This window comes from Myotis yumanensis, unplaced genomic scaffold, assembly GCF_028538775.1.
Source record: "Myotis yumanensis isolate MYYU_CA2020_CCGP unplaced genomic scaffold, mMyoYum1.0.hap1 SCAF_3, whole genome shotgun sequence".
Lineage (NCBI taxonomy): Eukaryota > Metazoa > Chordata > Mammalia > Chiroptera > Vespertilionidae > Myotis > Myotis yumanensis.
In genome coordinates this window covers 152,154,842-152,176,505 of record NW_027223754.1, presented here as the reverse complement: position 1 = coordinate 152,176,505, position 21,664 = coordinate 152,154,842, and the positions used below count along the sequence as shown (strand labels likewise).

At 43.0% G+C, this 21,664-nt stretch overlaps 1 protein-coding gene across 3 annotated transcripts in view; it reads left to right on the top strand.

Annotated features, from left to right (window-relative positions):
• TBC1D30 (TBC1 domain family member 30) overlaps positions 1 to 21,664 on the top strand; it is an 86,059-nt gene that overhangs the window by 30,979 nt on the left and 33,416 nt on the right. For 2 of the 3 annotated variants that reach the window (XM_070409799.1, XM_070409798.1), the window contains exons 1-5: positions 12,729 to 12,912; positions 16,358 to 16,419; positions 16,910 to 16,975; positions 19,075 to 19,200; positions 20,849 to 21,034. In XM_070409799.1, coding sequence (XP_070265900.1) covers positions 12,744 to 12,912; positions 16,358 to 16,419; positions 16,910 to 16,975; positions 19,075 to 19,200; positions 20,849 to 21,034 — 609 coding nt within the window. In that variant the 5' untranslated portion in view covers positions 12,729 to 12,743. Of the gene's footprint in view, positions 1 to 12,728; positions 12,913 to 16,357; positions 16,420 to 16,909; positions 16,976 to 19,074; positions 19,201 to 20,848; positions 21,035 to 21,664 lie in introns of those variants that run through there. The other variant, XM_070409797.1, reaches the window with a different exon arrangement.

The following is a 21,664-nucleotide window of genomic DNA, read 5'->3' as shown; positions in this document are numbered from 1 at the left end:
TGAAGAGCAGGGAAGGACTAGTTTGTCCTTATTGAAGCAAATTCTCTCTAAGTGACATGTTAAAAAAATCTAGGTGATGAAAAATGTGAGCAACTTGTCAATTTAAATGAATGTTCTCTTTATGGGCTTCTTAGATTGTCTTTGCACTAAATCTCTATGCCAAAATGAGTGGTAGAATAATTAAAGAGCATGGAAGTTAGAGTGAGCAGGTAGCATAGTTTGTAATCTATGACAGTGTTAATCATGTCTTCCCTTTTTAAAAATACTCTAAGTGCCTTTAATACTATAAAGGATATAATAGGTAATACTTACACAGGCATACCTCAGGGATATTACAGGTTGGGTTCCAGACCACCACAATAAGTGAGTTGTAACCTTTTTGCTGGTAGAGGGTCTTGCATTCAATTTGCAAAAAACATCTGTGAAGCTCAGTAAAGTGAGGTATGTCTGCGTAGAGGGTATGTCCAGGCAGTGTGATGAGTTTGTTACCTGGTATCATTTGATCCTTATGATAACCCTCTGAAGTAGGCTATTTGCTGGTCCCATTATGAATGAGGAAACTGAGACAATGAACTTACCCGAGTTTACATAGCTAACCGGGAGGAGCCAGGTTTTAAATCTTGCAGCTGGTTCTAGGGCCTGTGATTTTCAATTACTATACTTTGCTGACTGCTATTATATCTAGAATTTCAAGAGCACCTCTTACCTGATAAGTAGAGCAAATATGTGATCTTGGAGCCTTGTATATTTTGGAAACTTGACAGGGAAACTAAAAATAGTGTTTGTGGATTTTTTTTTTGGTACACGGCACAAATGCCAGTCAAAATAGCTGTTCATAAACACATCTACTCCCTTCTCTTGTGGTTGGATAAAAAGCCCTTCTTTAGTGAGTGGGAAGGCATGCCTCTCTTCTTGACAGGCTGAGGTTATGATGTTCTTTATTTTATTAACTATAGGCCCGGTGCATGAATTCATACACCAGTGGGGTCCCTTGGCCTGGCCTGCAGGATCGGGCCGAAACCGGCTCTCCAACATCCCACGAGGGGTCCCGGATTGCGAAAGGGTGCAGGTCAGGTCGAGGGACACAACCAGTGCACGATTGGGGCCGGGGAGGGACGTGGGAGGTTGGCCAGTGGGGGGAGGGACTGCGGGAGGGCTCCAGGGCATGTCCGGCCTGTCTTGCTCAGTCTCGATCCACTGGATCCCAGCAGCAAGCTAACCTACTGGTCAGAGCGTCTGCCCCCGGTGGTCAGTGCACATCATAGCAAGTGGTTGAGTGGCCTTAACATATCATTAGCATATTATGCTTTGATTGGTTGAATGGATGACCGGACACTTAGCATATTAGGCTTTTATTATATAGGACTAGAGGCCCGGTGCACAAAATTTGTGCACTCGGGGGTGGGTCCCTCAGCCTGGCCTGTGCCCTCTCACAGTCCAGGAGCCCCGAGATTGATCACCCCAAAGAGGGAGGCCCCACCCACCTGCCGCGGTGCCACTGCTGGGTAGCCTGGGCCTCCCTCTTTGGGGCGATCGATTGCAGGGCTCCACGATTGATCCCCCTAAAGAGGTAGGCCTTGCCCACCCAGCCGGGGCTCCGTGATGGATCGTGCCTGGCAGAGAGAGGCCCTGCCCACCCACCGCAGCCCATCAGTAGGTGGCCTGGGCCTCCCTCTTTGGGGTGATCGTGGAGCCCCATGATTGACTGATCACCCCGCCATCCGGTGGCCTGGGCCTCCCTCTGCAGGGCGATCATGGGGTGATGGCTGGGCCTCGACCTGCCTTGGCACTTGGCTGGCCTGGTGCCAGCGGGTGTCATAGGCATGGTCTTCTGGATGGTTATTCTGCTGTTCGCCCGTTCGGTCGATTTGCATATTATGCTTTTATTATTATAGATTTTTTAAAAAAATATATTTTATTGATCTTTTACAGAGAGGAAGGGAGAGGGATAAAGAGTTAGAAACATCGATGAGAGAGAAACATCGATCAGCTGCCTCCTGTATACCTCCTACTGGAGATGTGCCTGCAACCAAGGTACTTGCCCTTGACCGGAATCGAACCTGAGACCTTTCAGTCTGCAGGCCGACGCTCTATCCACTGAGCCAAACCGGTTACGGCATTATAGATATTTTTATTTCAGAGAAAAAGAGAGAGGGAGAAAGATAGAAACATCAGTGATGAGAGAATTGTTGATTGGATGCCTCCTGCATGCCCCCTACTGGGGATTGAGCCCGCAACCTGGGCATGTGCCCTTGACCAGAATCAAACCTGGAACGCTTTAGTCCACAGGCTGACGTACTATTCACTGAGCCAAACCGGCTAGGGCTGATGTTCTTTATTTTTAATATTCATGTGCTGAGTGTCCAATATGTGTGGAGCTCCATGTTAGCTGCAGGCAGGGGAGGAGAGAGATACAACAATGAATAAGCCTCAGTCCTTGTGTCAATGATCTATTGAGAGGAAAAGCTCAGTCTGTAAATAATTCAAAGGCATGGATGAATCAGGTGGGGGAGTGGGCGAAGTCTGGCATGTGGAGGACAGGTGTGAAGGCAGATGCCATTTTGAAATGTCAAGTCAGCAGGATCCCAATCTGCTATTCCTTGTGTGTCAGACATGCCATTGAAAACCACATTTACTAGTGCCTACTGTATATCGGGCCCTGTGCTAGAAAATTGTTTTGAATTTTCCTAAAATATGCTGTGGGACTTATTTTTTTTGTTTGTTTGTTTATCCTCATCTGATACTTTTTCATTGATATTTAGAGAGAGTGGAAGGGAGGGGGAGAAAGAGAGAAAGAAACAGCGATGTGAGAGAGACACATCGATTGGTTGCTTCCCACTTGTGTTGCGACCCCAGGGCTAGGGAGCGAGCCTGCCCTTGAGCTGAATTGAACATGGGACCTTCAGTCAGTGGGCGGACACTCTATCCACTGAGCCAAACTGCTGAGGGCGGGTACTTAGTTTTTAAGTATTAGTAAGGTTTAAAGTTTAGAGAAACCAGAGGTTTCTCCCTAGTAGCTGCCATAGCTGATTGATACTGGCATTAGGCCAGACCGACGTACTGCCGGTGACATTCTGGTGAACCGGGACTAAACACAGTGGTAATTAAAGGTGCCAGCGTTGCTATATATGGACATGGAAATACTAGGCCACATTCATATTGCTTCTAGAAGAGAAGGAACACATAGAAAGTGTATTTATTAAGAACTGTCTTCTTCCTTAGGCGTTTTTCTCTATTACCAAAACTTTAGGTTGACTTTCAAAAACTAGAACACATACATGATTATTCCCAAGGATACACTGGTGGACTCCTGTATGTCTGTGTAGGTCAGCCGTGGGCAAACTACGGCCCGCGGGCCAGATCCGACCCGTTTGAAATGAATAAACTAAAAAAAAAAGACCATACCCTTTTATGTAATGATGTTTACTTTGAATTTATATTAGTTCACACAAACACTCCATCCATGCTTTTGTTCCGGTGCTCCGGTCCAGTTTCAGAACCCATTGTGGCCCTCGAGTCAAAAAGTTTGCCCACCCCTGGTGTAGGTAAAAATAAAAATGAATGTAAGTCACCAGATATGCTACCCTTTAGACTAACATACCATAAAATTTCTCTTTTCCCAAGTCTGTCACAGGTATAATTCAGAAGACATGCATTTTCCTTTTAATATAGTTCCTACCATGATTTGAAATTCCTGTCTATTACCTGTCTTGGAGTCTTATACATTGGGAATGATGATGGAAAGATAATGTCAGGTTCTTAATAAATACATAAAAATTCATTTTTTTCAGAATATTCTTTAAAAAAAGTTTTTAAATGTATTTATTGATTTTAGAGAGAGAGGGAGGGAGGGAGAGAGAGAGAAACATCAATTTATTGTTCCACTTATTTATGCATTTGTTGGTTGACTCCTGTATGTACCCTAATCAGGGATTGAACCCACAACCTTGGTGTATCGGAACAACACTCCAACCGACTGAGTTACCTGGACAGGGCTATTCTTTTGAAGTCAACGAAGTATAATGATACATTAAAAAATTCTTAAGAATTAAGGATTTTTTTTTTTTGGCTTAAGCTTCATTTTATCTGAAAATATAACAATCCAAACTATTTTCTCCAAGCATTGAAGTTGGCCAACATTTATATTGGATTGAGGAATTCTTGTATAGTAATAGACTCTGAGTATCAGTTAAGTTGATCTCAGAGGATCAGTGTTGGAAGCTATTGTACTGGTATTGGTAGTTAACCCTCACCTCATCTCAAATGTCCTTTCTTAGCGCTCCCGACTGCGGGGCTTGCAGGTTTCACCTGAGAAGTCCAAGAGACAGGACCTTGAAGGTCTCCTAAGGCTGCATATTTAACTGCATTCTTAAATGTTGCTGTATCCGCCTCTCTCTAACTGCAATTCACCAGTTCGGATTTAGCCCTTTGGAGTAAACATGAAGCTAGTCTCAATATTCCTTCCAGTGACTGCGGGCACCAGGGTAAGAGAATAAAAGAGGAGTGTGTGGTGAGGACCTCAGGGGGCTGTTCTGGCCAGTGGGTCAGGCCCTGGGTCCTCAGGAGGGCAGACTTCTGGGTAAACTGCTAACAGGGCCATCTTAACCTTCATCTTGGACAGTAACAACAAACACTGAGACAAGGCGGACACCCAATATAAATGCGTTGAGTGCCTGTTTTGTAGCAGTACTGTGCTAGATGTTAATTCTAAAGATGAGGGATCTGAAACCCAGAAATTAAGTAGCTTGCCCAAGCACATACAGTGATAAATATGGGCATTAGAATTCTAGCCCTGGTGTGCCTGCCTCTAACCCACCACATTGCCTGCTGGAGGGCCTCATTAGGTGCAGTGACTGTACTGTCACACACTCCCTCAGTAGCCCACACATTCTGTCTTCTCTTTTGAATGAACCCAGCTGGGAGATGTCAGGCTCCCAGGCCAATATTAATGTTGATTCTAATCGCTTTCCTCTTCCTGATGCTTTTCTCTTCTCCACATCAAAATTAAGCATATTCCCTTATCAAAGGCATTACCCTTCTTCTCCAGGAACGTAGATTTCTAAGCTAAACTAATCTGCATCAACTTATAAGAAACATCTCCTTTCATATTCCTTGAGTGGGTCAAAGGAATCTTAGAATGGCTGGGCGCAAAAGGTGGGGAAATCTAAGCTAACTAGTTAATCATGACCGGGTTAAACAATGCTTTCATCTTCCAAAGTTAAGGGTCTTCCAGTTACACTCATCCTGATGTGGACGTACGTAATTGTGAATATCATAATTCAAAGCACACAGATGAGCTTTGTCCTTGGCCTCCTTTCAGGTGAAATTTAATAGTTCAGTGAAATAAAGCTCTGGGAAAGCATTGGAATATACGATACTTGGGAGGAGGCAGAGAGAATGGTATCCCTACAAGTATTCGCATAGGATGAAAGTGAACCTTTCACACTGCCTTCCACTACCCATTTGTCTCTCCCTCGGTAAAATGTAAGCTTCTTAAGGGCAGAGAATGTATTGAATTCATACTCTCTTTGGCTATACAATGCCTTTTCTGCAGCAGTTGATGAATACATGTTTATGAATGAAATCAATCAATAAAAGAAATACAAAGATGTCTTTATATGGTCAACATGAACCTACCTCAAGTGATATTGAATCAATTTCAGTTACTTTGAGGCAAGAAAATACTTTACAGTATTTTACAAGCCAAGAAGACTAATAGGATGATTTCTACAATCTTGGGTTATCTATGAGTTTCTGGTTACGAGGACCTTTAATTGGATATTTTCAACTAAAGTACATTTAAGTACATTTCTGGTATGTACTCTAAAATGGGACTTCCACTCCAGCTGTGAATTAAATAACTATATAAGTTTTTAACTTACACATATTTCTGGTCTGTAAATAAAACTAGTTATTCTTAAAATACTTCACCCCAAATATTTGAGTGTGTTTGGGGGGAGTGTTAGGGGTGACTTTGCATTTGGAAATATCCGATGAAAGGGGATGGTCTGAGAAAGCATAAACAGGGACCCTCAGGAGGTAGAGATGGTGCTGAGTAGGATTTGGTGTGGGAATTTCAAAGCCTCTCTGTGCCATGCTTGACAGAATCCTTTCTCCGAAATGAACAAAATACAAAAGGCACACCTGATTGTCTTCAAGGATGCCCGTGTTTAAAAAGAGAAATCGGTTTTTATGACTAAGAAGAGAACATCATGCAATAAGAAAATAAGATGTCTCGTATAAAATGCGACGTGTCAGATCACTGTACGGTTTTTTCCTTCCCCCTCCATTTCTTTCTGCTGCCCTGACTCTGAGTCTCTCTCATGAGAGACTTTTCTAATGCTTGTCACCATGAGCTCATAGTGTGTGGGCTCCATCATGGAGGAGGAGCAGAAAGAGCCGCTTATTAAGTAAGGCCCCGTGTTTAGGTCTGAGGAGCGTGTTAACGTCGTACAGTGCCGGCCAGTCACTGTCGTGCTCAGTAGTGGCTCACAGACCTTCAAGAGCAGAGAGGAGAACAGTGGCTTTTATGTCACCAGACCCCCACTCTTTCTGTTAGCAGGAGTGCAAGGATGTACCCATTCTGCCAGCGGGCGACAGCACCAGACCTGATACCTGGTTAGATGCTCTGACCCTCGGAGGCTCTGTGCAGGTGAGCCGCTCCCTAGGAGCCAGAGCTGTGGCTGCAGGGATGGGTTCCAGGCCCCTTTCCCGGCAGCTGGCTCCCTGTGCCTTTTCTCTCTCCTCACAGCAGGCTTCCTGGGGGCCTTTTCTCTTGGTAATTGTATCTACTAGCTCTGCTCAGTCCCTGAAGATAGGCACGTAGGCCCTTTTTATTTTAAGACTTTACTGTTATACAAAAATAGCAGCATTAGGAAATCACGGAAGTCCCAGACCTGATTCCCTTGGAAGCCCCTGGGACACAGCTTTCATTTCTTATGTGGGGCTTCCTTTTTCTTCTGGTTTCTTCTCCCTTTTCCCATTAAAGGGATGGTTTGCTTTTAAGAAAGCCTCGCTCCCAGCACGTAGGCCTGGAGATCCCTGCTCCCTTGTTCCTGGGAGCTCCTGTCTCCGGGGATGTTCCCTGGGAATATTCAGGGCATTTTCTCAAAACACTCATTTTCTTTAGCAATCCGAATCATTCACACCCCATGTGAAGTTTTCACTGAGCCTTCTTTTCCCCAAATTCAGCTTAAAACGTAATTGTTTGGGGCCAGACCAAGGAACCGTTTTGCCCAAATGCGAACTCACTGATACTATTTGATGAGTAACAATCACTTGATCAGTAAAGAGTGATGGTAAGGTGGATTGGGTGGCCATCTCACCCGCTGTGGTCCTCAAGCAGCGTCCATGCCGGCCTTGTTTCCTCTGCAGGCCGACGGCCGGTGACATCTTTTGCTATTTGAAAAACAATATTCCAGACATGATTAAGAAACCATGACTCACACAATAACTATAATAGCAGGCTTGTGCCACGGCTGCTTTTAGAGTATTGTATTTTAGTGCCCATTTAATTATGTTTGCTATAAATGTTGGCAGTCTTGGTTTTCCTCTCTAATGTAAACAAAATAATATTATGGAATTCCCCGGCTAGTTATTGCTATAATAATAGAAACTCTTTAAAACTTTATTTTCTAGTTTCAACTTCTGTGTAAGTTTAGAATGGGACATTTTTAAGGAAGCTTTATTTATTTTTTAAAAAGAAAAACGAGTCAGTTTTTGCTTATAATAAATCTAAGAGAGGTGAAATAGAATTTTCATCTTGAAAGTAAACAAGCTTGTGACTACTAGTAAAAAGTGGAACTGAAGAAGGATTTGGGAGAGAGACCCTGCTGTCAGTCATGACATGTCTGAGTGGGCTAGCAGGCTAGGTCCAGGACTTTGGCTTTGGCCATCCCGGAATTCAATTTCCTCAGCTCACTGAGAGTTGAGTGAACTCAGGGGTATTGACTACTGTTAATTGGTGAGTATGTTTCCCTCCTCTGTGGCAAAGTTTCTATGGGAAGTGAAATGACAATCAAAAGTCTGCACGATGAGCATGAAGTCAGAGCCAAAGGGACCAGATGGTCTGAGTGGCATGTCAGCCAGCCTTGGGAGCCGGATGTCCGTGTCTGCTCCCCAGAGGCAGTGTTGGAGAGCAGAGGGCCTGGCTCCTCCTCTTGGCGGGCAAGGCTGTCTTTCCTGCTGGCCCAGTGCAGGCAGCTGGGCGTGAATAGCCTCTCTTGTTAAAATAGAACACAAACCCTCTGAGGTTTGAGCAGATGAGAACTCGGGAAGACGAGACTGTGCATGCAGTTACCAGCTTGTTTTCCAGAATTCCACCTCTCCTTCCAGTTTTCTGTCTTTGATTCTGGGTGTTCATCACCCTCTTCACCCCAGGGGCCTGTTGTGCCTTGTAAAAAATTGGCCAAAGCCAAGCACCAGACCTCTTTCTATTATTGAGATGGACCAGAAGAATGAATGGACATCTTATTAAAATGAGGAGAAAGCTAACGGGAAACAAACATGTACCAAACCTATAAAATCATCAGGCTGGCCGGCCAGTATGCTCAGTGGTTGAGAGCATCGACCTATGAACTAGGAGGTCACGGTTTGATTCCAGGTCAGGGCACATGCCCGGGTGGTGGGCTCAATCCTCAATAGGGGGCATGCAGTAGGTAGCTGATAAATTATTCTCTCTCATCATTGATGTTTCTATCTCTCTCCCTCTCTCTTCCTCTCTGAAATCAATAAAAATATATTTAAAAAAATAATCATGCTGATGAAGGATAGATTCCTCCATGTGAACGTGGTGTGGAACCTATACCAGTTAGTCACGACCAAGTTAAACGATGACTTCATCTTCTGAAATGATGAGGCAGAGCGCTGCCTTTTTCAAATCATCTTTACCTCGGGCAGGCAGAACTGCATCGTTTACACATCCCTTACCCACCTGATTTATTTCTGCAGATGACTAATCTCATTTTAACAGATTCTTATATATGAAATGTATATTTCATGCTTAGGGTTGTACCATTTCTGACATTGTCCTTAAATTCTGGGGTGACTTCACAAAACCCAGAATGTACTGATTACAAAATAAGTGTGCCAGTGTTATTAGAATGACTTCTTTATTTATTAATTTTTTTTAGCTCTTTCAGAGTATCATTAGGAATACATTTAAAAAATATTCAACACTTTCAATCAATAACAGCCATTGGTTTTGATGCTCAAATTGTTCCATCCTTGGCCAACAGAAGCCTATGCATGTGGCTTCTGTGTCCTTTTGAGATGACCCCATTAGTTTTGGAGCACTTGCTTCCTTTCTGAGCTCATCAAGATGTTTCAGGCTCATCTTGCACTTTCTCTGGCCCAGATCTGGGATCAGTCACACCTCCAAAGAGCCCTTGGTTCTTTTTGGTGGGGAATTATTTTTAAAGACCACAACCTGGGTGCTGTGGGTGTTCATAGCTGCTGGGTTGTCCTTACTTTTAAACCTATCCGTGGATACATAGGTATTTTTTAAAAGATTTAAGAAAAACTTTTTTTTTGGTATGCTTGTATTTTCTGTTACACTGAAAACATCTTGGTTCCTTTTGACATTACCATAATTATTTATTTGCTTTGTCTATGGTATATATAAGAATAAAAAAAATAGCCCTAACCTGTTTGGCTCAGTGAATAGAGCGTTGGCCTGCAGACTGAAAGGTCCCAGGTTTGATTCCGGTCAAGGGCATGTACCTTGGTTGCGGGCACATCCCCAGTAGGAGGTGTGCAGGAGGCAGCTGATCGATGTTTCTCTCTCATCGATGTTTCTAACTCTCTCCTCTCTCTTCCTCTCTGTAAAAAATAAATAAAATAAAAAAGAATTAAAAAATAACTCCAATATTACCAATGACAAGAATACTACTGAATGAAATGTAAGACTTTGTTGCAGTTCTATTTTTTTTGGAATCACCATTCATGTTCCGTCGTAACATTGTATTCTAAAGCAACTTATTTTTTCTGTGTTCTTATGTCATGAAAGAAATATCCCATTGAGTTCATTCATTTCCAATTTTTAGGGGTTTCTTTTATTTATTTTATTAATATAACTTGAGTCAAAGCTATGTTATGTAAGGCACATCTGGAGAAGGTTCAGTTTTCCATTCTTGTCTCTTAAGACCACACTGTTCTCTCCCACATAAATGGTCTTTTAAAAAATTTTTATTTTTCAAATAAGTTTACATTCAAAATTATTTTGTATTAGTTTCAGGTATACAGCATAGTGGTTAATCATATTCTATACAAAGTGATCCCTTGATATTTCAAGTATCCACCTTGCACCAAATATAATTATTACAATATTATTGACTTCCCTATGCTGTATTTTATATCCCCATGAATATTTTGTAACTACCAATTTGTAGTTTTTAATCCATTCATGCTCTGGCAACCATCAGACTGTTCTCTGTATTTATGAGTCTGTTTCTATTTTGTTCATTTATTTTGCTCTTTAGATTATAAACACAAGTAAAATCATATGGTATTTGTCTTGCTCTCACTAATTCATTTAGCATGATACCATCTAGGTCCATTTCATGCTCTCACAAATATTAAGATTTCATTTCTTTTTATGGCTGAGTGATATTCCATTGCATGTATGTGGCACAGCTTTTTCATCCACTCGTCTATGGATGGGCACTTGGGTTACTTCCATATCTTGGCTATTGTAAATAACATTGCAGTGAATACAGAGGTATAGATAGTCTTTCAAATTAGTGTTTTGGGTTTCTCTGGATATATACCAAGAAGTGGAATTGCTGGGTCATAAGGCAGTTCCATTTTTTATTTATTTTTTTTAATTTTTATTTTATTATTTTTTTAAAAATATATTTTATTGATTTTCTACAGAGAGGAAGGGAGAGAGATAGAGAGTTAGAAACATCAATGAGAGAGAAACATCGATCAGCTGCCTCCTGCACATCTCCTACTGGGGATGTGCCCACAACCCAGGTACATGCCCCTGACCGGAATCCAACCTGGGACCCTTCAGTCCACAGGACGACACTCTATCCACTGAGCCAAACCGGTTTTGGCCCATTTTTTATTTTTTAAGGAACCTTCATTCTGTTTTCCATAGTGGCTGCATTCCCAATCTGCATTCCCACCAACAGTGCACCAGGGTTCCCTTTTCTCCACATCCTCTCCACACTTGTTTGTTGGTTTATTGATGATAGCCATTCTGACAGGCGGGAGGAGATCTCATTGTGGCTTTAATTTTCATTTCTCTGATGATTAGTGACTTGGAGCATCTTTTCATATGTCTATTGGCCATCTGTACGTCCTCTTTGGAGAGTGTCTATTCAAGTGCTGCAGCCATTTTTAACTTGCATTATTTGTGGGGTGTTTTTTTTTGGTGTTGAGTTGTATGAGTGCTTTATAAATTTTGGATATTAACCCTTTATTAGATATATCCCACATAAATATTCTTTAAATTAGTTTTTGGTTTATCCACCTAGTGTTCCTTTTTTTGATGTTAGCAAATACAAATGTATTTGTATTTCCCCCCCACATCCTTTCCTTCCTCATTCTTCATTTTTTTTAATATATATTTTTTATTGATTTCAGAGAGGAAGGGAGAGGGAGAGATAGAAACATCAATGATGAGAGGGAATCATTGATTGGCTGCCTCCTGCACGCCCCCTACTGGGGATCAAGCCCGCAACCAGGGTATGTGCCCCTGACCAGAATCGAACAGGACCCTTCGATCTGCAGGCTGATGCTCTATCCAGTGAGCCAAACCGGCCAGGGCTTCATTCATTTTTTATGACTAACATTCCACTGGTGAGTGCCGTAATTTAAGAATGCTTTTAAAAAACACACAGTGATGATACTTAGTTCTGAACTACTGAATCGGATCTCTAGCTGGAGATGAGGAAGCACTTTAAAAAAACAAAACAAAACTGCTTTTAAGTGGGAACACTTCTTTTTATCTTGAAACCCATACTTCCAAGATAAAGAACCAGCTCTGTGGTTGAGCATTATTGATGTTTCATCGCTCCCTTCCTCCCAGAAATCAATACAAATATATAGTTTTTAAAAGATAAAGACCATTTATTATTACCATTTTTTTTTAAGTGTGCTCGCTGTGCCTCTCTAAGCTGCCAGCAAAGAGTTCAAAACAATTTGGGATGAAGCTCGGGCTTCGCCATGTGGCAGCCTCTGGATGACCTCCCTTCCGACGCTGCTCGGGTGGAGGGGGCACTTGCATCTCACTGGTGTTCTGCACCGGGGATTCGCTCCCTTTGGTGCCCACTCCACCCCCTCCCAGACTTTGCGAGAAGCTCGGAAATCTCTGTTGCTGCTTCTGGTTCCTGAGCGCAGTTGCTCACCCGCCCGCTCGGGGTTTCCGGGCTCCGCAGCTCGGCAGCTCCCGGGCCCTAGAGCCTCCCCTTCCGCACACAGTGAGGCCCGCATTGGGGGCGGGAGCGCCGCCTTCTCTCCTGCGCGCTCCGCCCTCCTCCCCGCCCCAAGCCCTCTCCAGCCTCAGCCGTGCGGCTCCGGCTCCGCACTGCAGATGCCTGCTGGCCGCCTGGCGCTCGTAGGCTCCGGCGGTGCCCCGCAGGTCCCCTCCAGCCCCGAGCACTGGCGGCACTCACGCGATTCCCGAGGGGCCCTCGACTGAGCAGACTCGGAGCCTCCCGAGCAGCCTCAGAGCTGGTGGCGGGGCAGGCGGGTACCTAGGTGGACTGTGGCTGCACCGGAGCCCGGGGCGCTCCTGGATGCGGCAGGACAAACTGCCCGGCTCCCTGAGGCGCGGAGGGAGATGCCTGAAGCGGCAGGGCGGCGGCGGCGGCGGCGGCGGCGTGGGCACCATCCTGAGCAATGTGCTCAAGAAGCGCAGCTGCATCTCCCGGACCGCGCCCCGGCTGCTCTGCACGCTGGAGCCGGGTGAGGACCCTGGGCTGCAGAGGGGGCACCGGACACCAGCGCGGCGTCCCGGGAGCTGGTGCTGCTCACGCCTCTGCCTCAGCCGGGCTCTGCCTAGGCCGGGGAGCGCCCGCGGGCCGCCGAGCGGGGGGTACCGGGTGCGGGGTGCGGCGGCTTGGCGCAGGCGGGGCTGGGTCAACCTGGGAGGGCAGATCGCAGAGCAAGCAGGGCCTGGGCGGAGGCAGCGGCCTCCCAAGGCGCGGAGGACCCGCAGCTTCGCTCGCAGCCCGAGGGCCCCCACTCCCGCGGCCTGTGCGTGGTCTGGTCCTGCCTGTGCCCCGAGCTGGGCAAGTGCTGGAGCCTGCCCGGGCTGCCTGAGGCCGCGCTACCAATTGTGCGCCAGGCTCATTTGAAAGAGGTGAAGAAAAGCACCGGTTTGATACTTCGGGTCTGAGGGGAAGGGAGTGGATTCGAAGGGAAAATCGGCGGGGGGTGGGGGTGGGCGGTAAGGGGAGGAATTTGCTGAGGGTCCCCCGGCGTGAGTGTGGAGTCAGCTCGCCTGGAGCCTCTGGTGTGTGTGTCCGGGTTCGGGGCGGGCAGGAAACACTTCTGCAGCCTGGAGATCCTTTCTTACAGGTGAAGTCTGGGAGCGCACCTGACTGTGCCAGGCTGGGCCCTTTTTGCTGTCAGCCTGTGTTTACACATCCTTACTTCTCCAGGCTGCATAACTGGGCGCCTGCTCCACCCTCCGGCATCCCTCCCCGGGGCATGAGCCCGGCCCAGGCGCGGGAGCCTGGGCTCAGAGCTTTCTGGCAAGGGTGGCCGCAGAGGGAGCCAGCTGCGCTCGCCCGGCGCTTGGCGCTCTTCCGCCCCTTGAGGGGCACCAGCTGGGTTCCAGGCGGGTTCGACCTCCGCCAGCCCCTGCTTCCCAGCGCCTTCGGAGACCTGCTAGCCTGAGGCTGCAGGGGCGAATCTGCCGAGGCACTGAGCCCCCAAAGGCTGGAAAGCGTGGCTGCCTTTCCGAACCTCGTGGTTCCTTTGTTTTTCTCCCCAAGGAAGTGTCTAGTTACAGAGACTGTAGTGTTTATTCACCGTCTTACTTTACCCTTAAAACAAAATCTCCTTCCCACATTAGAAGTGTTTTGTATTTCTGAACCCGGAACAGCTGTGATGATCAGATGAAACATAAACCTCCCCCCCTCCCGCCTCCCCGCATTCATTCAGTTAGACGAGTCGATGAAAATGACCTGATTTCAGCTTTTGCCGACAGGCAGCAAATGATCAATTCTAGTTCAAGCCTGTGACTCATTTCTGACCAGGAGAAAATAGTTGTGGTTTTGACTGACTAACGCAGCTGGGTTTCAGCACCGCCAGGCACTCGGCAGGACTCTCGGCAGGTGCTCCGAACAAGTCCGGGGAGCATATTGGGGACGACATCCAGGGAATCCGGGCTTTTAGGTCGATAGAAATCATTCCGTGCGGACCGAACTTCCTGGTCTTTGTTACACCAAAGCAAACGTCATGATTAGACCTCCTCCATTCAGCACCCAGAGCCTGGACAGCAACCTCACCGCCGGGTGTGTTCCAGCCTTAAATCCTGCGCTGGAGCCGCAGGCACTCTTGTGGCCATTGCATCATTGCTTGGCACTGAGGCCTGGGCTTCATTTAAAGCAGCTCACAGAGAGGGAGAATCTGTGGGGGTGCTGGGTATATATTGGGGGAAGAAAATGTTATCTACCTAGACAGAGTATGGTTTTGAACCCGAAGCTTTGAAAAGAACTATCTTGGGCTTCTCTACCACAGCTTGACTTTAGAAATGTGAGGCCACTCTCATGTATTCACAGCCTTCTTCCAGGACTCCACGAAGGGCATCTGCATGCTCTCCTGGGCTTGGGCACGTCAGGCACATCTCTTTCCAGCTTCTTGACTCCATATATACTAGTATGTGTTTAAAAAGACTAGTCTACTTTATTATTATAATTTTGCAAATTCTGAAGATTGTTCCTACCTGCGTACCGGCCCTACGTAGTTGTGGAGAGGTTTTCAGTACGCCTAATCTGCTATCAACATCTTAGAAGCAAACATTTCATCATAAATGACAATCATTTAAAACTGAATGCTGTGGCTAATGTTTGGTATATCTTGATCCTTGAACTTTCAAGTCATGTCTTTTAAAAAGTGACTTAAAATGTAGTTTCATTGATTTTGAAATTGTAGGAAAAGAAAATATAGCATTTTTAGATTTGATTATACTATTTTTTTAAAACACAACTTAAGTAGGAATAAAAATTGTCATTTAATTTTACCTCAATAATGACAGCACATATGCTTCTAACATGGAATTCTGAATTAAAAGAAGCCCGATATACATATCAGACATATAGTCTTTATGTATTCTCCTATTTATGTACTTCAATTCCATAGATTTGGGATTTGGAACAGAGAAGTTCCAAAATAAAGTTAAAACTTTGGAACTTTATCTAAAGTTGTAGGTAACTTAGCATTAGAGTTCAGTTATATTTTTAGCTTATAGTCTATAACTAAACATACAAACTTTTTTTTCTCCAATAGCTAAGTTTATTAAGACAGAATTTAAAAACAGGAAATCTCCAATAGGACTACTAAGGATTCCATAAGTGGGAGGGCAGTGACATTATTTTTATAACTTTTGATATTCCACTGACATTCCCCTAATAGACATAATCCACTCAAATGCGCTGGAAAACAAATTCTGTAAGTAGAGAATTCTTTTCCTAAGTTTTATAAACATTAATGATATAGTGCTAGATGATTTACAGTTAATCATCACAACTATCTATTGAGATAGGTATTATTTATCCTAATTTTTAAAGATAAAGAATTGAGACTGCCCTAGCCGGTTTGGCTCAGTGGATAGAGCATTGGCCTGTGGACCAAAGGGTCCCAGGTTCGATTCTGGTCAAGGGCACATATCTTGGTTGCAGGCTCCTCCCCAGCCTGGGCCCTGATTGGAGCGTGTGCAGGAAGCAACCAATTGATGTGTTTCTCTCACATCGATGTTTCTCTCTGTCTTTCCCTCTCTCTTCCACTCTCTAAAAATCAATGGAAAAATATCCTTGGGTGAGGATTAAAAAAAGGAAAAAAGAAATGAGACTGAGGCAGGTTAAATTATTTATTTGACTCTAGAAACCAAAGTTGAATGGAGGTCTAACTCCAAGCCTGTGATTTTTAAAAAAAAATGTATTTGTTTTTTGGTTTGGCACTACTCCAGACAGCTGTGGAAACCACCATCTTAAGAGGAAAGCTCCATTCTATTGCCATAGGTTATTTTTTTCTATAGTAACAACCAATATTCTTTTTCTTTAACAAAATTGACTAAAAATTAGTAAAAGTTTAAAAAACTTCATGATGGTTCAGTTAATTTTTACTTCTATTTTTGATGTAACCTATTTTCTCCCAAAATAACAGTTATGTGTTTTTCTTTTAGGAGTTGACACAAAGTTGAAGTTCACTCTTGAGCCGTCTTTAGGTCAAAATGGATTCCAGCAGGTACCTTTATGTTTGGTTTTGATAATACTCTTCTTTTGGGGTATCTACAGGGTATCTACATTCTCAAAATGGGAAAACTTTGACAAGCATACGAAGACAAATCATTTTTAAAAATACAGATGACGCTTGGGTTTATACTTACCATGAAAATTTTTGTACTTTCTGTGAATGGTGCAAGTGTGAAAAAAATTTACAAAACCAAACATCTGTTATTCTGAATCCATAATACATGTTTTGGTTTCTGAACCACTGCTTCTCAATTATTTTTCGTGGATTGCAAATGGATCACAGGTGTGTTAAGGGTGCCAAGGTGGGGCTTGGGGCAGTCATAGTCCTCACACCAGTCATATCTGGCTGAAAGAAGCTGTCTGTTACCCCAGTGTACTGTGCAAAGTTTATGCTCTACAGAGGTCAAGATGAAAAAAAAGATTGAAAAGTGCTTACCCAGGTCAGTAGTAACATTTTGTCAATATTTCTTCTTTGTTCCTAGTGGTATGATGCTCTCAAGGCAGTTGCCAGACTATCAACAGGAATACCAAAAGAATGGAGGAGAAAGGTAAGGAGGATTTGTAGGGCTGAAATACAAAAGGGCCATCACTCTGTCCCTCTTTAAATCTCCGGAATGTAAAAAATGACATTCTAAATTTAGTAATTTGAAACATGCCCCCTCTCATTATTCATTCATTCAATATTTATTGATTATCTGTTCTGCACCAGGTACTGTCCTAGGTACTGGGGATAGAGCAGTGGAAAGAAAAACCAGACCAAAATGTTTGTACTTATGGAGCTTACAGTGAATAAAATATAAAGTATATCAGATGGTGATAAGTGCCATGGATAAGAATAAAGCAGAAAAATAAGTGAAACTGTGGGAAATGGTGGTAAGGAGGTGGAATTTTAAACAGCAAAGTGTCATTTAAATGGGGCCTTGCAGGAGATGAGCAGTGGGCCATGCAGCTACCCTGGGGAAAGAGTATGCCAGAAAACACTCAGGTGGGAGCATTTCAGGAATATACAAGCAAAAACAAGAGGACGGGGTGGCTGAAGTACGGTGAAAATGGGGAAAGCAATAGGAGAGAGGCTCATAGAGGTAGTGTGATGGGGTTAGGAGGATGGCAGGTCACGTAAGACCTTATAGGCCAGAGTAGGACTTTGCTCGGTGTGAGATGGGAAGCATTGGGTAGTTTTGAGCAGGGGAATTACATGATACAACTTATATTTTAAATGGACCACTTTGGCTACTAACTGGAGAATATGAGAGACAAGGACAGAAGTGGGAGACTAGTAGAGGCTTATCATAATTTGGGCAAGAGATGGAGAAGGGGTCTGATTCTAGATATATTTTCAAGGCTGAGTTGACATGAATTCCTATTAGATTGAATATGAGGTAATAGGCTGTCAACGATGAATTCACGATTTTGACCCGAGCTACTGGAAGGGGAGAGTTACTGTTTACTCAGATGGGAGGAGCAGATGTGTGTGTTCATATGTGTGCATGTGTAGCTGAGGTGGTGATGGGTTAGATGATCGGCTTTGTATCTATTAAGGTTAAGATGCCTATTAGATATCTATGTTAAAGGTGTCAAGTGGGCATTTGGACATATGATTCTGATGCTTAGGAGACAAGTCTGAGTGGAGATATTAAGCAGTGATATTCTTGCTAACTATGTTCAGATACCAAAACTTGAAATGTTCTCTTACTATATCAGTTTATAGACCTAGTCTAATTCTGCTAGAATTTGAATATAAGGGGTTCCTCAAAATATACATTAAAAATGACCTTAAGAAATACATCTTTTAGCCCTAGCCGGTTTGGCTCAGTGGATAAAGCGTCGGCCTGCGGACTGAAGGGTCCCAGGTTCGATTCCGGTCAGGGGCATGTACCTTGGTTGCGGGCACATACCCAGTGGGGAGTGTGCAGGAGGCAGCTGATTGATGTTTCTTTCTCGTCGATGTTTCTGACTCTCTGTCCCTCTCCCTTCCTCTCTGTAAAAAAATCAATAAAATATATTAAAAAAAAAGAAATACGTCTTTCAGAAACAGCTTTTCAGGATAATGTTTAAAAATATCCATTGACTCTAAAAACAGTTAAAAGTTATTCATTATGGGAGCTCATCTGTGGTATGTGTGTGTGTGAGTGTGTGTGTGTGTGTGTGTGTAGAGAGAGAAAGAGAGAGAAAGAGAGAGAAAGAGAGAGAGAGAAAGAGAAAGAGAAGAGATAGATAGATGATTTAAAAGCAGAGACCATGTCATGGTGAGAAAAGGCCCATTCTCCATGAATGATCAGGTGGCTATTGCTCAAGCATAGACAGCAATTCAGAGCCAAGTATAACAAGCTTGTAACAATATAGTTAATTCAATGAACTGAAGTAAAACTTGAAAAAAATTTATTTTAACAGTATTCCTAATGTTAGGACCATTGCTTGGTACATAGTGGAACTCAACAAATATTAATTGAAATTTCAAACACATGAAAGGTCCTAATTGATGCAATTCAGTACAATACACATCTCAGGGAGGCTCTTTTGGATTTCTGCACGTGGGCTGTTTCTGGGCTAGGAACAGTTCCCATCTTCTTGTTGGATGCAATCACTAGTCCTCGTAAAGGTGAAATTATGTATTTGACTTTAGCATCCTTCTTCATTCATATTTTAGGTTTGGTTGACCTTGGCAGATCACTATTTGCACAGCATAGCCATTGACTGGGACAAAACCTTGCGCTTCACTTTCAATGAAAGGAGTAATCCGGATGATGACTCAATGGGAATTCAGATAGTCAAGGTAATGCCCCTGAGCGTGGCCTGTTGTCCTAACTTAGAAGGAAGATTCCAAGAGCCAGACTTTTCCTGGATAGAGCATCAAGCCTTATGGTCTGAAAGTCTGTATATTTTCTGTTTCTTCTTTAGTTAATAGCTTTTTAATGAAGAACTTTGACTATATACATTGTCTTCAAAAGTTTGTGTGTTGCCAGTAAGAATAAAATGTTTCCATTCATATTCAGCTTATTTGTTCACATAACAGATGAATTCATTTTTTTTTTTTTTTAGCATTGGTCAGTGCTGTTAACTGGATTTTCACATAAAAGTAACTGAGAAATTTAAAGTTAAGGATAGTCCTGTTATAATAATTGGGTTCTTATTAGGGTCTTTGATAATTTCTTAACTGACAATTCATGAATATAATTAGATTGACTGGTGGGTCAGTCTAATTATACTAGCTGGTCAAGGGTCCAGGCCAGCCCTGGAGGCAGCGGCGGTTTGCCTACCTGGATCATTACAGTTGGTTAGAACCTGGTGCCAAAAGCCAACGCTGCTGATTCGATTTGATCTCATTATTATTCTCTTACATAAGCCTGTAGCACGTGGATTTTAACTTTATATGAATACATCACAGTGTGACACTAAGCTGAGGTTTTAAAAGGAAACTTGTTTCATCTAAATTTTGGTCACCACAAGATGGCTAATGTTTTGGCAGATTTGAAAATTTTTTTTTTTTCCTGAGGAAGTATTAACTAAAAGGAGCTACTTTCTGATCTAATTTGGTCTGTTTCAGACAAATCCTAAAAATATATTATAGAATTTTATATGGTATGCTTGAAAAGCTTTTACATTTTGACATTTCAGTTGTTTATTTGGAATTTTAGAATGTGTTTCTCACAGATGAAGTATTGTATATTTTAAATATTTTCTTTCTGTTTAAATTGCAAATTAAGGCAATGCACATTTTATAATGATCACGTTATTAAGAAGATCTTTTATTTTATTTTTGAAGTGAATACTATGTCACTAAAATGACTTCAGCTCCTGAAAATTATAGTCTCTGCCTGGTAATAAAATTATGGATATTGCCCTGATCAAATGTTAAATTTTTGTCTGTTTTACACAAATTTATAAAACAATGTGGACAGAAAATTTTTCTGTTTTAGACAGAATGATTTTTCTGTCCCTCTACAATACAGGTCGCATTTTTTGCTATTTTGGTTTTGCTCCTTAATACCATTTGGAGTTTTGATAGCTAAATAAACCTTATGTCCTTTTCTGTAAGAAGTAATGTTGGCATGTATCATACATATGTTGAAATGACTTGTTTTATCTGAGATATATTATTAAATAAACTGTCAACTTATATGAAATTTTGTTAATTCTAAGTCCCTCTTTGTGTTAATTCTGGAAACACTTTAAGTAGAAAATTTGCCTGACTGCAATTCCTGTTGAAAATGTCTAAGCATATTAGAAAACATTAGGAAAAAAAGAAAAGGAATTTCTTTTGACCCATGTTGCATATACAGTTTTAAAAAACTACAGTTCATGTTGATAATCTACTTAATGCTGAGGCAAAGAAATAACTACCGTTTTTGTTTTTATTTTTTGGTTTTGAGAGAGAGTATAGTAAGTCACTTTAAAAAATTACTGTTTTCCTCTTATTTTAGGATCTTCACCGCACGGGCTGCAGTTCTTACTGTGGCCAGGAGGCTGAGCAAGACAGGGTTGTGTTGAAGCGGGTCCTGTTGGCCTATGCCCGCTGGAACAAGAATGTGGGGTACTGCCAAGGCTTTAACATCCTGGCTGCACTAATTCTGGAAGTGGTGGAAGGCAATGAAGGGGATGCTCTGAAAGTGAGTATCAGGCTCTGAAGAAGTCAACTGAAATTCTTCAGAGAGTTAAATACTGGAACTATAATTTCTCTTCCCTGATGCCCACTTCCTTCCGAGGTGTTTGTCATGCCTTCGTAATTACCCATGATACCGTTTCCCCCAGGTTAAAGCCAGGTCAAGTGACAGACTCATGTAGCTACCAGATGTGAAGAGGATGATTAGGTGTTCAGATTCACTTAGGAGACATCTATTTTTAAAGCAAGTTAGTTATTAATTATATTAATACTTATTGTTGCATAACAAAGGAGCTGCTTAAAACAGCAAACTTGGTATTACCTCACTGTTTCTTTGAGTTAGGAATCTGGGCGTGGCTTAACTGGCTCAGAGTCACATGATTGTGGCATTCAAACTGTTGGCTGGGGTGTGGTCTCATCTGAAGGCCTGACTAGGCAGGAGCATGCACTTCCAAGTTCATTTAGGTCGTTGTTGGAAAGCTGTAATTCCTCACAGGTCTTGGACTGAGGGCCTCAGTTCCTTGCTAGCTATTGGTCAGAGCCCTTTTTTAGTTCCGCTTTGTGGGGCTCACCATTGTGCAACATTCTGGTTGGTATCCCTCAGTGAGCAAGAGAGTGAAAGAGAGTGAGCAACACA